The sequence below is a fragment of the Hyla sarda genome, chromosome 3 (assembly GCF_029499605.1).
Source record: "Hyla sarda isolate aHylSar1 chromosome 3, aHylSar1.hap1, whole genome shotgun sequence".
Classification (NCBI taxonomy): domain Eukaryota; kingdom Metazoa; phylum Chordata; class Amphibia; order Anura; family Hylidae; genus Hyla; species Hyla sarda.
Genome location: NC_079191.1, coordinates 237754084 through 237772139, shown reverse-complemented (window position 1 = coordinate 237772139; position 18056 = coordinate 237754084). Strand labels below are relative to the sequence as shown.

General features: G+C 44.5%; 1 protein-coding gene across 2 annotated transcripts in view; it reads left to right on the top strand.

Annotated features, from left to right (window-relative positions):
- The first annotated feature begins 1198 nt into the window (after positions 1–1198).
- The window catches only part of PPIL6 (peptidylprolyl isomerase like 6), a 64342-nt gene continuing 47484 nt past the window's right edge, over positions 1199–18056 (top strand). For both annotated transcript variants that reach the window (XM_056566290.1, XM_056566289.1), the window contains exons 1-3: positions 1199–1349; positions 14188–14283; positions 16357–16545. In XM_056566290.1, the coding sequence (XP_056422265.1) occupies positions 1269–1349; positions 14188–14283; positions 16357–16545 (366 nt within the window). In that variant the 5' untranslated portion in view covers positions 1199–1268. The remainder of the gene's footprint in view (positions 1350–14187; positions 14284–16356; positions 16546–18056) is intronic.

The window sequence follows — 18056 nt, the reverse complement described above, 5'->3', positions numbered from 1 at the left end:
GCTGGCTGTGCCCACCAGTTTCTCTGTATACATGGCTGGCTGTGCCCACCAGTTTCTCTGTATACATGGCTGGCTGTGTCCACCAGTTTTTCTGTGTACACATGGCTGGCTGTGCCCACCAGTTTCTCTGTATACATGGCTGGCTGTGTCCACCAGTTTTTCTGTGTATACATGGCAGGCTGTGCCCACCAGTTTTTCTGTGTACACATGGCTGGCTGTGCCCACCAGTTTCTATGTATACACATGGCTGGCTGTGCCCACCAGTTTCTGTGTATACATGGCTGGCTGTGCCCACCAGTTTCTTTGTATACATGGCCGGCTGTGCCCACCAGTTTCTTTGTATACATGGCTGGCTGTGCCCACCAGTTTCTATGTATACATGGCCGGCTGTTCCCACCAGTTTCTATGTATACATGGCAGGCTGTGCCCACCAGTTTCTATGTATACATGGCAGGCTGTGCCCACCAGTTTCTATGTATACATGGCCGGCTGTGCCCACCAGTTTCTATGTATACATGGCCGGCTGTGGCCACCAGTTTCTGTGTATACATGGCAGGCTGTGCCCACCAGTTTCTTTGTATACATGGCCGGCTGTGCCCACCAGTTTCTCTGTATACATGGCCGGCTGTGCCCACCAGTTTCTATGTATAAATGGCCGGCTGTGCCCACCAGTTTCTTTGTATACATGGCCGGCTGTGCCCACCAGTTTCTCTGTATACATGGCCGGCTGTGCCCACCAGTTTCTATGTATAAATGGCCGGCTGTGCCCACCAGTTTCTATGTATACATGGCCGGCTGTGCCCACCAGTTTCTATGTATACATGGCCGGCTGTGCCCACCAGTTTCTATGTATACATGGCCGGCTGTGCCCACCAGTTTCTATGTATACATGGCCGGCTGTGCCCACCAGTTTCTATGTATACATGGCCGGCTGTGCCCACCAGTTTCTATGTATACATGGCCGGCTGTGCCCACCAGTTTCTATGTATACATGGCAGGCTGTGCCCACCAGTTTCTATGTATACATGGCAGGCTGTGCCCACCAGTTTATCTGTATACACATGGCCGGCTGTGCCCACCAGTTTCTATGTTTAAACATGGCAGTAGCGTGACCGATCAGGGCGTTCTGTACTCCACTTCTCCAGAGTCCTGAAGAAATGTGGATGACGTCACAGCCTACCCTGCGTCCTTAGTGAGTAGTCCGGGCGCTACCCCGTTGCCTAGGTGATAGGGACGCACGGGACGCGTAGTGGATCTGCAGTCACGTCATGGCCTCTGAGCGGCTACAGCTGGAGATTGTCGGGCTTCTCAGTGAACCCCCATTCCACGTTGCCAAATGTGCAGCCGAGGTAAATTAAGGGGATTTAAGCGCAGAGGCTTCTGGGTCACTGAATAGCAGCAGCTTCCTCTAGCAGGTCTCGTCTGATGGAGCAGAGGTTGTTGTGTAGAGCTCAACTATGTGACTGCCATGGATAGGACAGGGTATAGCTTCTGATCACCAGGATGGATAGAACAGGGCATAGTTTCTGATCACTAAGATGGATAGGACAGGGTATAGCTTCTGATCACTAGAATGGACAAGACAGGGCATAGGTTCTGATCACCAGGATGGATAGAACAGGGTATATATAGGTTCTGATCACTAAGATGGATAGGACAGGGCATAGGTTCTGATCACTAGGATGGATAGGACAGGGCATAGGTTCTGATCACTAGGATGGATAGGACAGGGTATATATAGGTTCTGATCACTAAGATGGATAGGACAGGGTATAGCTTCTGATCACCAGGATGGATAGAACAGGGCATAGTTTCTGATCACTAAGATGGATAGGACAGGGCATAGCTTCTGATCACTAGAATGGACAAGACAGGGCATAGGTTCTGATCACCAGGATGGATAGAACAGGGTATATATAGGTTCTGATCACTAAGATGGATAGGACAGGGCATAGGTTCTGATCACTAGGATGGATAGGACAGGGCATAGGTTCTGATCACTAGGATGGATAGGACAGGGTATATATAGGTTCTGATCACTAAGATGGATAGGACAGGGCATAGGTTCTGATCACTAGGATGGATAGGACAGGGTATAGCTTCTGATCACCAGGATGGATAGAACAGGGTATATATAGGTTCTGATCACTAAGATGGATAGGACAGGGCATAGGTTCTGATCACTAGGATGGATAGGACAGGGCATAGCTTCTGATCACTAGGATGATAGGACAGGGCATAGCTTCTGATTACTAGGATGGATAGGACAGGGCATAGCTTCTCATCACTAAGATGGATAGGACAGGGCATAGCTTCTGATCACTAGGATGGATAGGACAGGGCATAGCTTCTGATCACTAGAATGATAGGACAGGGCATAGCTTCTGATCACTAGGATGGATAGGACAGGGCATAGCTTCTGATCACTAGAATGATAGGACAGGGCATAGCTTCTGATCACTAGGATGGATAGGACAGGGCATAGCTTCTGATCACTAGAATGGATAGGACAGGGCATAGCTTCTGATCACTAGGATGGATAGGACAGGGCATAGCTTCTGATCACTAGGATGGATAGGACAGGGCATAGCTTCTGATCACTAGGATGGATAGGACAGGGTATAGCTTCTGATCACTAGGATGATAGGACAGGGCATAGCTTCTGATCACTAAGATGGATAGGACAGGGCATAGGTTCTGATCACTAGCATGGATAGTACAGGGCATAGCTTCTGATCACTAGGATGGATAGGACAGGGCATAGCTTCTGATCACTAGCTGCTAGAGATGAGCGAACTTACAGTAAATTCGATTCGTCACGAACTTCTCTGCTCGGCAGTTGATGACTTTTCCTGCATAAATTAGTTCAGCTTTCCGGTGCTCTGGTGGGCTGGAAAAGGTGGATACATTCCTAGGAGACTCTTTCCTAGGACTGTATCCACCTTTTCCAGCCCACCGGAGCACCGGAAAGCTGAACTAATTTATGCAGGAAAAGTCAGCAACCGCCGAGCCGAGAAGTTCATGACGAATCGAATTTACTTTAAGTTTGCTCATCTCTACTAGCTGCTTCTCGCCTATAGGAAACAGTAATGTAATATTCATTTCAAATACGTTTCAGCAAATGTATGTAAATAATTCTTCTTTCTATAATGAATAGGGAAGTTCTCTGATCTCTGCTTGATATTATTCAGTATTGCTTACTCCCAGGGTTACAGCAATGTCCCAGCAAAACTGTGCGCCATCAGTGGCATCTCCAGCGGGGGGCACATTGGGGGCCAGGACAAAAGTAGATATATCTTCACTTCCGTTTCATTGGAGGAGGCTGCTTCCAGAAAACACCCTCACACTGTGTCCATTTTGGAGGGTGGATAGACAGCTATTCCATAAGCTAAAATGGTGGGAGACCTCTTACCTACCAGCCGAATGCGCACTGCAGTGATGCAGCCTGGCGCGGAGCCAGACTGTATCAGTAGAGCGTCGATCTCACTGTTCAGTTTAATGTATTAATAGCATAGCTCCCCTGATGGCCGTCACACTGCCATGTTCTAACAGCAGTGTGAAAGAAGCCTTAACCCCTTAATGACCCAGCAAATTTTTTTCTTCCTCTTGTTTTTTTACTACTTACCCATAACTTTATTTTTCAACAGACAAAGTAGAATTAGGGCTTATTTACTGCGTTACAAGTTGTACTTTCCACTGATACAATGTATTACAAAGCCAGAAAAAAATGATATGTAGGGCAAAACTGGGAAAAAAATAATGGAATTGCACAATTTTGTAGGGTAATCATTTTTTCAGGGTTAAAAATATGGTAAATTTGACATGCTTTCTTTATTCTATGGGTCAGTACGATTCTAATGATACCTAACTTGAATACCTTTTGGTTTTCGTTCTATTGTAAAAAAAAAAAAAAAATTTTTTACTTAAAAAAATGTAAACTTTGTTCAATACCATGTTCTCACTCTAATTTTTTTTATTTTTCCCCCTACAGAGCTGTGTTAGGGTTTTTTTTTTTTTTGCACCATGAGCTGTATTTTTTTAAAAACTTTTTGGGATGTAATGTAACCAAAAAATCAGCAATTCTTGGGGTTTGGAATTTTTTTTGCATTTGCGCCGTTCACTGTGCAGGATCAGAAACATAACAATTTAATAGTTTAGACTTTTACGCATGTGGCGATACCAAATATGTGTATTATTTATTTTTTTACAGTGTTCTATTTAAAAAATTAGAAAGGGGGTGTTTTTTCATTATATATATATATATATATATATATATATATATATATATATATATTGAGAAAAAAAAACCTTTCTCATTTTTTTAAACTCTCTCTCTCTCTCTATATATATAAAATATTTTTTTTTATAGGGGAGGGATTTTTAAAATGTTTTTAAAAACCTTTTTTTATTACTTTTACTTATATAGATTAATGTAATGCTTTTGCATTACATTGATCCATGAAATCTGTGCTCAATTGCTAAGGGCTGCCAAAGGGAGCCTTAAAGGAGATCTGTAGTGCTCTGAAGTTTATCCTCTATCCTTCTAGGGGATACATTTTAGATCACAGGGGTCCGAGCACTGGCCCCCCCCCCCCCCCCCCCCCCGTGATCTCCTGTACGGGGCTACAGCAATGTACAGGAAAGGGGGCGTTCCGTCCCCGCATGACCCGGCAGCCGGCACGCCCCTCCATGTATCTCTATAGGATTCAGGGAAGACGCAGAGGACAAGGTAAGGCCTCAGTCTTCCCTAGCAACCTATAACCCTTTACACCAGGTAATGCCTTGATTTGTATACATCATGGTATTTAACCAGTTAAATGGCAGACATCAGAGCGATCTCCAATGTCATTCATTACCGGCAAATATCAGCTGCTGATAGTAGCAGACATCTTCTAGTTATGACGTGAACATGACCCGCGGGCCTGGGTAATGTCCACTCACCCAACTCATGATGTACATGTATGTCATGGGTCAGGAAGGGGTTAAAAAAGAGTAAAATAAAAAACTAAATGATATCGCCCTGTGCATAATTGTCCAAGTATTTAAATATAATGTTTACGATCCCGCACGGTGAACAACGTAAAGTAAAAAAAATGCCAACAATGAAATACAGATTTTTTGATCACATCATTAAAAAAAAAAAAAAGTAATAAAGTCCCAACAAAACAAAAATGTTACCTATAAAAAATACAGTTCACGGTGCAAAAAATTATCCTTATACAGCCCCATATATGGAAAAATTTGTTTCTTTTTTTTTTTTTTGCTGCTACAGTCCACAGACTTTGATACATTTTGCACAAATGAAAAATCACCTCAGAACTTGCTGCAGGATGTCACTTTTGTAAGGCAAGAAAGAAGTGGTAAAAATTTGCGTTGTTTTTTTACATTATTATTGCACCTTTGAAAAAAAAAAAAAAAACAGTTAAAAAATCTCATCCACTGAATAGTCAAGAATGAAGCACTGCATTTCACAGTTGCTTTTGGATGGAAAAATAAGAGTTACCGTATTTATCAGAGTATAACACGCACTGGCGTACAACATGCACCCCCATTTTAACAGGGAAATTTAAGTAAACAAATAAATACATGGAAGATAAATGCCATATCATCCCCCCAACTTTGATTTCCCCTGCACCTCAATTTGGTCCCCCCCAGTGCCACATCATTCCTCCCCTTTTATCAGCCCCTGTGCCACATTTACACCCCTTACCCCCCCCCACCCTCTCATCATTCGCAAACCCTCTCATCATTCCCCCCATCATTCCCCCACCCTCTCATCATTCCCCCCATCATTCCCCCACCCTCTCATCATTCCCCCACTGTCTTATCATTCCCCCCCATCTCATTATTCCCCCCCACTGTCTCATCATCCCCCCCCCCCTCATCATGCCCCCCCTGCCTCAACATCTCCCTTCTCCCCCTGCTTTTAAATTTTTTTTTTCTTTCTTCTTTATCTTCCTTACCTAGCCGCACTCCGGCAGGCATGGTCAGGTGGCGGGTCTTGCGGGCTGCACGGTCAGTGAAGCAGGAGAGTGACGTCCTCTGCCAGCTCCGCTGCACAGCATCAGGGACGTCACTTTTCATTCATTGCTGCTGCGGCTGGTCACTATTCTAAGGTGGCCGCGGCCGGCTGCTGAAGTTGAACAAGCTGCAGGGAATGATGCAGGCAGATGCAGGGAATGATGAGTGACATCCCTGATGCTGTGCAGCGGAGCCGGCAGAGGACATCACTCTCCTGCTTCACTGACAGCGCAGCCTGCAAGACCCACCACCTGACCAGGCCTTCCGGAGCATGGCTAGGTAAGGAAGATAAAAAAAAAAACCAATAAAAAGCAGGGGGAGAAGGGAGGCAAGGAAAATAAAAAGCAGAGCGGGAAGAAGTCTGAACCCGCAGGAGCCGCCGCTGGTCACTTATTTAAAGTGGCCGCGGGCAGGCTGCTAATCCTTAACAAGCTGCCGCGGCCACTTTAAATCAGTGACCAGAAGATTTATCGGCGTATAACACGCAGGCAGGGTTTTTGCCTTGAATTTAGGTTTTAAAAGTGCGTGTTATACGACGATAAATACGGTATGTCATTTAGAAGGCGAGGTTGAAAAAAATAAAAAAATTGACTGTGTCCTCATGGGGTTAAAGGGGGTTATCCAGCCAATGTTTTGAGTAATATGCCCAGTCTGTGTTTTAAAATTATAAAAACTAAAAAAATCAATCCTGTACTCCCCCTCCCTTGCTTCCCCTCAGCCGTCGGTCTCATCTACACTTCTTTTTTCAAAGCTGCAGACGGCATGTCACATCGCTGTTCAACCAATCACTGGGTCAGAACATCGCTGGGGCCAGTGATTGGCTGGCTGAGCGGCAATGTAAAAATGCTGTCTGCAGCTTTGAGAAAAGAAGTGTAGATGAGACCGACGGCTACGGGGGGAGCAAGGGAGGGGAGTACAGGATTTTTTATTTTTATTTTTTAAACACAGCCTGGGTACATCACCTTAAAATAATTGGCTGGATAGCACTTTAGGGTACATTCACACGTACATTAATAAGCAGCAAAATACGGCACTTGTGACCCTTCCAGTACGGTGTAATTTTAATTTCTAACCATAGGTATATCAAACAGGGGACAATAAAAGCAGACCCCCCCCCCCCCCCCTCCCACACACACTAAAAATTCAAAGACATATGCAACCTTTAACATCTTCCTTTCCTGCACTGTAAGGCAGGGTTCACACAGCCAAAAATGTGTCCAATGTCCGAGCAGAATCCGCAGTAAGAATATTCTTTATGCAGACATTAGAATCGGGGTTTCCACTGTGTGTACAGTACAGCAGAATCCCATTGAAATCAAGCTGCTGCGGAATGTCAGTGCGGAATTCCATACACATCCAGATTGTCCGCATGGAAAATCTCTGTGCGGATATTCCGATGATTACCGGTGCTAGGACCACACAGGAATGAGCCGTCTCAGGTTCATTGTTTCTGTGGGCATGGAAAACTGAATTTCCGTGCCAGAAACATCTGGCATGGAAATTCCGGACGTGTGTATAGCGCAGCGCAGCAGAAACCCATTGAGTTCAATGGGACTCTGCTGCTCCAGAATCTTCGGCAAAAATCAAAAGCGGAATACCGCCCGGAAATTATGGAAGTGTGAACATGGCCTTAGAGTGCGTTGCTGTAAGTGGTTCCCATGAGCTGCCACACTGCTTCCTATCTGCATATGGTGCAAATAATTTACTGAAGATTGGCTGTGACATATAAAGATACAGTCAGAATGCCATTCAGCACATCTATAAGGTACCGGGACAATATGGAGGTAACAGGTTCCCTTTAAAGGAATGCATTAACCTCAACAGACTTGCCAAAAAGAAACACTATATGAATCATATTACACACATATGTATGTGTGTGTGTGTATATATATATATATATATATATATATATATATATATATATATATACACACACAAACACATTATATATATATATATATATATATATATATATGTGTGTGTGTGTGTGTAACCAAGGCTACTTTCACACTGCCGATGCTCCCTGTCGAGAATGGTCGTCAAAGTCTCTTTTTTTTTTTCCCCTGACTTTAACGGTCATTCTCATAACGGGGAACAACGGCAAAGAACAGGTTTCTGGTAGCTCCCATTTACTGTTATGGGGGCCGCCGAGACCCGTTATGAATAACGGGAGAAAAAGATGGCATATGCTGTTATTTTTCTCCCGTTATTCTGCTCGGCTCTCCCAGCGGCCGCCACACTGCCGTGCACTAACGGCAATGTCAAAGGGGGCTAAACAAACGGTACACACTTGGTATTGAAATATTTGCACATTTTATATACATATATATAAATACACACTCACTTGTTATGTACAGTCATGGCCGTAAATGTTGGCACCCCTGAAATTTTTCCATGATGAATGAAGTATTTCTCACAGAAAAGGATTGCAGAAACACTTGTTTTGCTATACACATGTTTATTCCCTTTGTGTATATTGGAACTAAACCAAAAAAGGAGGAAAAAAAAGCAAATTGGACATAATGTCACATCAAACTCCAAAAACGGGCTGGACAAAATTATTGGCACCCTTAACTTAATATTTGGTTGCACACCCTCTGGGAAAAAATAACTGAAATCAGTCGCTTCCTATAACCATCAATAAGCTTCTTACTCCTCTTAGCCGGAATGTTGGACAACTCTTACTTTGCTCCAGGTCTCTCTTATTGGAAGGGCGCCTTTTCCCAACAGCAATTTTAGGATCTCTCTACAGGTGTTCAATGAGATTTAGATCTGGACTCATTGCTGGCCACTTCAGAACTCTCCAGCGCTTTGTTGCCATCCATTTCTGGGTGCTTTATGATGTATGTTTGGGGTCATTGTCCTGCTGGAAGACCCAAGATCTAGGACCCAAACCCAGCTTTCTGACACTGGGCTGTACAGCGCAACCCAAAATCCATTGGTAATCCTCAGATTTCATGATGCCTTGCACACATTCAAGGCACCCAGTGCCAGAGGCAGCAAAACAACCTCAAAACATCATTGAACCTCCACCATATTTCACTGTAGGTGCTGTGTTCTTGTCTTTGTAGGCCTCATTCCGTTTTCAGTAAACAGTAGAATGATGTGTTTTACCAAAAACTTCTATCTTGGTCTCATCTGTCCACAAGACGTTTTCCCAGAAGGATTTTGGCTTACTCAAGTTCATTTTGGCAAAATGTAGTCTTGCTTTTTTATGTATCTGTGTCAGCAGTGGGGTCCTCCTGGGTCTCCTGCCATAGCGTTTCATTTAATTTAAATGTCGACGGATAGTCCGCGTTGACACTGATGCTCCCTGAGCCTGCAGGACAGCTTGACTATCTTTGGAACTTGTTTGGGGCTGCTTATCCACCATCCGGACTATCCTCAAAAGGTAATTGCAGACGAAGTAGGATGTTTCCAAAGTGCTGCATCAAAGCACATTAATAGAAAGTTATGTGGAAGGAAAAAGTTTGGAAGAAAAAGGTGCAAAAGCAGCAGAGATGACCGCAGCCTGGAGAGGATTGTCAGGAAATGGCCATTCAAAAGTTTTGGGGACTTTCACAAGGAGTGGACTGAGGCTGGAGTCAGTGCACCAAGAGCCACCACACACAGCAGGATCCTGGACATGGCCTGTAAATGTCGTATTCCTCTTGTCAAGCCGCTCCTGAACACCAAACAACATCAGAAGCGTCTTACCTGGGCTAAAGAAAAACAGACCTGGTCTGTTGCTCAGTGGTCCAAAGTCCTTTTTTCTGATGAGAGCAAGGACCCAGAGTATGGAGGAAGATGCTTGAAGTCCATTGTGAAGTTTTCACAGTCTGTTGATTTGGGGAGCCATGTCATCTGCTGGTGTTGGTCCACTGTGCTTCATTAAGTCCAGGGTCAACGCATCTGTCTACCAGGAGATTTTGGAGCACTTCATGCTTCCTTATGCAGATGAGCTTTATAGGGATGCTGACTCCATTTTCCAGCAGGACTTGGCAGCTGCCCACACTGCCAAAAGCGCCAAAACCTGGTTCAATGACCATGGGATTACTGTTATTGATTGGCCAACAAACTCGCCTGACCTGAACCCCATAGAGAATCTACGGAGCATTGCCAAGAGAAAGATGAGAGACATGAGACCAAACAATGCAGAAGAGCTGAAGGCCGCTATTGAAGCATCCTGGTCTTCCATAACACCTCAGCAGTGCCACAGGCTGATAGCTTCCATGCCACGCTGCATTCAGGAAGTAATTGCTGCAAAAGGGGCCCCAAACCAAGTACTGAGTACATAAGGACGTAGGGCGTATGGATACGCCCGTGGGAATTACGGTCCCTGCTGCTCACGGGGCGGGGACTGGACCAGGATGCATCCCGATATATCGCCCAGGGGGGTCCTGAGACCTCCCCATGTCGGCAATCGCGGAAAACCGCAGATCAATTCAGATCTGCGATTTGTCGTTATTCCAGGCTGATCGGGTCTCTGGTGACCCGATCGCCCGGAAAATAGGGATGATCGGAGCTGTCCCGAACAGTCCCGATCATCCTAAGGGATAGGAGCGAGGTTGCAGTGGTGCCAGCAATGACTACTGACCAATGGCAGTTGAAGACGGGGGGGGGGGGGGGGGTTACCATGGACAGGGCTGGCCTTAGGGGTGTGCGAGCTGTGCGGCCGCACAGGGCGCCATAGCAACAGGGGCGCCGGGCGGCCGACACAGCTCGCACCAAGTATATATAATTTGTATTGCCCGACGCCCGGATTTAGCCCTGCTTCGTTCAAGCAGCACTAAATGCTGGTGTAATGAAGAAAACTGTGCCCTGTAGCGGAATGTGACCCTCCACACAGGGACACAGTTGTCTGCTTTGCAGGCCGCTCCCTCTCATTACATTCCCACTACCCTCCCTCAACTGTGTCCCTATGCGGAGGGTCACATTCCGCTTCAGGGCACAGTTTTCTTCATTACACCGGAAGGCTTCACTTACCCCGACCTCCTCCGCGTCTCCGGTTGGCTGGCGGCCCGAGTCTGAAGAGGGACGTCGCACATGTGACGTACCTCCGCAGACCCGCACAGGACGTCAGTGACGTCACTCGTCAGGCCGACACCGGAGAGAAGAGAAGCGCAGGTCAGGTAAGGTTGTCTATGTGTATGTGTCTGTGTGTGTGTCTGTGTGTGTTCATGTGTGGTTGTCTGTGTGTGTGTGTGTGTGTGTGTGTGTGTGAGTCGGTGGGGGGAGGGGGGGGGAACCTGCTACTACCTAATGTGGGGAAACTGCTTCTTCCTAATGTGGGGCTATACTGCACCTAATGTGGGGCTATACTGCACCTAATGTGGGGAGCTATACTGCACCTAATGTGGGGAGCTATACTGCACCTAATGTGGGGAAACTGCTTCTTCCTAATGTGGGGCTATACTGCACCTAATGTGGGGAGCTATACTGCACCTAATGTGGGGAAACTGCTTCTTCCTAATGTAGGGCTATACTGCACCTAATGTGGGGAGCTATACTGCACATAATGTGGGGAACCTGCTTCTTCCTAATGTGGGGGAACATTATACTGCACCTTATGTGGGGGAGCTATACTGCACCTAATGTGGGGGACTATACTGCACCTAATGTGGGGGAACTATACTGCACCTTATGTGGGGGAACTATACTGCACCTAATGTGGGGGAACTGTACTGCACCTAATGTGGGGGAACTATACTGCCAACCTAATGTGGGGGGAACTATACTGCCAACCTAATGTGGGGGGAACTATACTGCCAACCTAAAGTGGGGAACTATACTGCACCTAATGTGGGGAACTATACTGCACCTAATGTGGGGAACTATACTGCACCTAATGTGGGGAACTATACTGCACCTAATGTGGGGAACTATACTACACCTAATGTGGGGAGCTATACTGCACCTAATGTGGGGAACTATACTGCACCTAATGTGGGGAACTATACTGCACCTAATGTGGGGAGCTATACTGCACCTAATGTGGGGAGCTATACTGCACCTACTGTGGGGAGCTATACTGCACCTAATGAGGGGGAACTATATTGCATCTGATTAAGGGGGACATGGGACTGATTGTGTGTGTGTGTGTGTGTGTGTGAGTCGGTGGGGGGAGGGGGGGGGGAACCTGCTACTACCTAATGTGGGGAAACTGCTTCTTCCTAATGTGGGGCTATACTGCACCTAATGTGGGGCTATACTGCACCTAATGTGGGGAGCTATACTGCACCTAATGTGGGGAGCTATACTGCACCTAATGTGGGGAAACTGCTTCTTCCTAATGTAGGGCTATACTGCACCTAATGTGGGGAGCTATACTGCACATAATGTGGGGAACCTGCTTCTTCCTAATGTGGGGGAACATTATACTGCACCTTATGTGGGGGAGCTAAACTGCACCTAATGTGGGGGACTATACTGCACCTAATGTGGGGGAACTATACTGCACCTAATGTGGGGGAACTGTACTGCACCTAATGTGGGGGAACTATACTGCCAACCTAATGTGGGGGGAACTATACTGCCAACCTAATGTGGAGGGAACTATACTGCCAACCTAAAGTGGGGAACTATACTGCACCTAATGTGGGGAACTATACTGCACCTAATGTGGGGAACTATACTGCACCTAATGTGGGGAACTATACTGCACCTAATGTGGGGAACTATACTACACCTAATGTGGGGAGCTATACTGCACCTAATGTGGGGAACTATACTGCACCTAATGTGGGGAACTATACTGCACCTAATGTGGGGAGCTATACTGCACCTAATGTGGGGAGCTATACTGCACCTACTGTGGGGAGCTATACTGCACCTAATGAGGGGGAACTATACTGCATCTGATTAAGGGGGACATGGGACTGATTAAGGGGGCAGGGGAATGATTAAATATATTAAAAAAATATTTGTTACAAAGATTTTTTTCCTCTTTTTGTATGTTTATGGGGTAATAGGGGGGGGCGCCACAAGGTTAGCTCCTGAACACCTAAGGCCGGCCCTGACCATGGAAACACCCCGCTCTGCCCACCCCTGGATGTCGGGCAGAACAGGGGGAGAAGATGGCGGCCGGTACCTGGGGAGAAGATGCGGTGGGGACCGCCGATAATCGGTGGCATCAGCGGAGATCAGCGGCGGAGGTAGGGAGGAGACGGTGGGGAGTATCAAGGAAGGTGGCAGTAAAGCAATAGTTACTGCTGCCTTCCTAGTGGTTGCCAAACTGCAACTCCCAGGGGGTTGTAGTTTTGCAACATTTGGAGGGTCACAGTGTTGAGACCACTATATACAGTGGTGCCCAAACAGTAGCCCTCCAGATGTTGCAAAACCATAACTCTTAGCATGCCTAGTCTGCCCAGGCATGCTGGGAGTTGTAGTTCTGTAACATCTGTCCCTTCAGATTTTGAAATTTTCAAGAAAATTTTGAAAATTGCTGCTATACTTTGAAGCCCTCTAATGTCTTCAAAAAGTAAAAACTTGTCAACTTTATGATGCCAACATAAAGTGGACATATTGTATTTGTGAATCAATATATCATTTATTTGGAATATCCATTTTCCTTACAAGCAGAAAGTTTCAAAGTTAGAAAAATGCTAAATTTTCATGACATTTTGGGATTTTTCACCAAGAAAGGATGCAAGTAACAACGAAAATTTACCACTAAAATAAAGTAGAATAAGTCACGAAAAAACAGCCTCAGAATCAGAATAATCGGTGAAAGCATCTTAGAGTTATTAATGCTTAAAGTGACGGTGGTCAAAATTGCAAAAAATGGCTGCGTCCTTAAGGTGAAAATGAGCTGCGTCCTTAAGGGGTTAAGATGAAATAAATGAATTTTTGCACAATATTCACATTTTTCGAGTATCACCTGTATAGGGCTTTTTTGGGAAGGGGACATTTATTTTTTACACTAAAACCATTATATTTTGATATTTTTTTGTTATTATACTATACTGCATTACATCTGTACTGCAGCACAGTAAAACTGTCAGTGTACAATGACCGCTCTCCTGTGAAACCCAGCCGTGTGAACATTTCCATATATTAACATTAGCTCCTTATTGTGGTCCTAATTGTAATATGGATGTAACATCTGCTCATGTCCTGTTCATGTCCTGTTTGTGGATCAAAGTCAATATAATCTTCTCTATTTACTAGAACACATTTTCTTTCTAGGTGCTGAAACATTCATTTGATGCTGATTTTGAAGAACCAATCTTGCGGCCACTTCTTCAGTGTGCATGGCATGAGTATTTGTGTACAAGGAAAAAGGTATATACTCTTCTTTACCTTTTTTTTGCTTAAGTTCTGTTTGACTAAATAGAGAATTATAAAGTAATTATACTATTGTAACCTTAACTTATTTCTACCTTATATCTTTCTTTCTAGCCTCCCCCTAGCTTGTAAACCATTGCTGGTAAAATAAATAATTTGTGTGAATTTCTTTGAGTTCTTGCGTATGTGCAGCACACACTTGCAGTGTGTAGGATGCTTAAAGGGGTACTCCGCCCCTAGACATCTTATCCCCCTATCCAAAGAATAGGGGATAAGATGACAGATCGCCGCGGTCCCGCTGCTGGGGACCCCGGGGATCACCACTGCGGCACCACGCTATCATTACTGCGCAGGGCGAGATCGCTCTGCACGTAATGACGGGCAATACAGGGGCCAGAGCATCGTTACGTCACGGCTCCGCCCCTCGTGATGTCACGGCCCGCCCCCGTCAATACAAGTCTATGGGAGGGGGCGTGGCGGTCGTCACACCCCCTGCCATAGACTTGTATTAAGGGGACGGGCCGTGATGTCATGAGGGGCGGAGCCATGATATCACGCTGCTCCAGCCCCTGTATTGCCCATCATTATGCACAGAGCGAACTCGCTCTGTGCAGTAATGATGGTGGGGTGCCGCAGCGGCGATCCCCGGGGTCCCCAGCAGCGGGACAGCGGCGATCTAACATCTTATCCCCTATCCGTTAAATAGGGGATAAGATGCCAGGGGCGGAGTACCCCTTTAAAGGGACTGCCTCACAAAAATAAGTAGGTCTAAACTGATGCATTATATAAAATTAAACATATTTCAGATGTACAAGCATTTCTGAAAACAGACAGTTTGAGAGCTAAATAAACATATTAATCTCCCATGTGCCACCTTAAAGGGGTACTCTGGCAGTCAACTTTTTTTTATCAACATCCTGGCACTTAAAAAACAAAAACCTCTACAAATATTGGAAAAGGACTGTCGCTCAGCCTATCACTGGCAGACAGGACATTGCTGTTGCTAGCGATTAGGCTGCTTTCACACTATAAAATTCATCCGTTTTAAAGATCCATTTGATGTTCCGTCATGAAAACACTGAAAATCGGCCATTAAACGTCTGTTACAAAATCCCATACGTCCGTTAGAAAATCCCTTTATAGTCTATGGGATTTTTACATTATCCGTTTTATTATTTTGTGACGGAAGATAGTAACGGGAGAAATAGTGTATGCACTATTTCTTCTGTTCATTCTACCATCACAAAATAATGTCCGTTATTAATAACCGACTATAACGGATTAAAACGGATAATGTAAAAATCCCATAGACTATAATGGGATTTTGTAACGGACGTTTAACGGCCGATTTTCAGGGTTTTCATAACGGAACATCAAACGGATCTTTAAAACGGATGAATTTTATAGTGTGAAAGCAGCCTTAGCTGAACATCAGTGGAGGCCAGACAGCGATACTGGAGGCACCGGGGGAGCGGTAGTATGTACGGTATGTCAAAGATTTTTTTTTTTTATTCTAGCAGCCTGGACAGCATTTTAAACAAAGTTGAATGCTGAAGCATCCCTCTGCTGCACATGCAAGCAAGGGGGATTATGGGAAAGTGTTGCATGGTAACAGCAGAGTCACAGCTTAGAGAAGAAACCAGGAAGTAATCAGCTGCATGGGGGAAAGACAATATAGGAGTGTTACTTTATTTACATGGACTTCTTTACATATATAAATGTGCCACACAGCCCCTTTAAGTGACCAGCTGCATGCACCTCCTCATCATTATTATTATTAGTAGTTATTTTTAAAGCACCCTTTATTCTAGGATGTTGTGTGTATATATTAAAAGGTTCTAATACATGACACAGACACAAGTACAATGTATGTGATAATATGCTTAGGTTTTTAATACCCCTGGAACGGGGGTGTGGGAGGGGCCTTATCAACATACAATACAACCAGTATGTAATCAGACCAGTTCCTCTTTGACTGTAATTTGCCATAAAGCATCCCAACTTGTATTTTTTCAACCTCCCATGTGGTACTACTAAAAGTGTGTCTGTGTTAATATTTCTTTTCTTTAGGAACTTAAAGGGGAAGTATGGGAATTTTCATCTCAAGTCATGTGCTTTGCTAATGGAGAGTTCATAGGTGATGAAAAGGCCCTCAAAATGTGGGCCAATGATATGTGGAGTTACAAAGACTACAGACCCTTGCCACTCTACAAGGCTTTGGCAGAGGACTTTTACACCAAGCACATGAGAAGTACTAAGGTATGGGGATATGTATCATTATTCACCCGCCCCCTCCCTTTTGGGAGGAATTCAGACTAGTGAGCTAAATTAAAAGTGTAATAAAAAAATAAATAAAGGTGCTAGACACATAAAAAGTAGATGTACATGGTCAGGATTAGGTACTGAGTGATATATAAATTAAAAAATGTTTTGTTTGACCTGACAGGTACGCTTTAAATAATAAGGTAATAAAAGGGGAAAAAATAAAATAAAAATAGGAGGAAGAATGAAAAGGGAAACAGCTTAAAGAAAGGAAAAGATAAAGGAAAGAATCACATGGATGACATCGTGTATCTTAAAATTATCTTGGATCAGTAGAATCTAGTGTCAAAACATATTCTTCCTATGACTCCCAAATCCTATGGAAATAAGGGAGTTTGTAATCAATCATGGTTGAAAAGGTACTCCATCCGTTTTATCACCTCAATTTTATTTATTAAGGCCTGGACGGGTGGAACTTCTTTTCGTTTCCACCACTGTGCAAGTAGACACTTCACAGCGGTTAGAATGTGAAGTATGAGTCTAGCTGATGCAGTAGAGATACCAGGAGGTAGGACGTTTAGGAGGTAGACAGAAGGGTTAAGAGATACGTGGAATTTCGTCACTTTGTGTATTATGGACTGCACCTCAACCCAATAATGTCTAAGTGACGGCTGATCTCAAAAAATGGGAGGGAGTGTGGTATTTCTGATTCACATCTCCAACAGATGGGAGATAAATTGGGAAAAATACAATGTAGTTTATCAGGTGTATGATACCAATGGGTAAGAATTTTAAACTGGTTCTCTTTAAGGGATGTACAGTATGAGGATTTACATGCTTGCATTCCTTATAAAGGGAGGCATCTTTTCTTATAATAAATTGCCCACTGGGTTGTTACCATGCTTCTTGTCACAGTCTGGCACTAACAGCACTGACTGGACAGTATCAGAGCGTGCAAAGACAAACCATAAAGTCAAACCGCCCACTTGTCAATTTCGAGAGTGCATGCATTTTAAGCCAGACACATTACCAGTATGAATATTGAGCTTTGGGTAATGACTGACAGCATCCAAACAATTGCTAGGACTCGCATATCTGAGCTCATTGGCCTCTGTCATGCCCACTTAAGTGTTTGGAAGCTGCCAATCTAAACCCCATGATTGACTATTCATACTGAACATGTGTCTGGCCTTACTGCCGGTTCATCAGTATGATGAGATAAAGGTATACAGCCCATACTTGCCACTTTCAGTCTAATGTTAATGTGCACTGCCAAGTAATGTATGCTGGATGCAACGTACAAAATGTTAGTGAATTTAGGAAGAAAATAACAGACCAATGGGGGAATGACGCACCTTATGAAATGTATGTCAATTTAAAAAACGTACATTCATGAGTGTGTTATAATGAAAGTGGGTTTATTAGACAACCTCTTTAATAGGTATACTTGGTCTGTAACAATGTGTAGTTTGGTGGATCGTGTCAGAGTAACATCCAAATAAATCTTT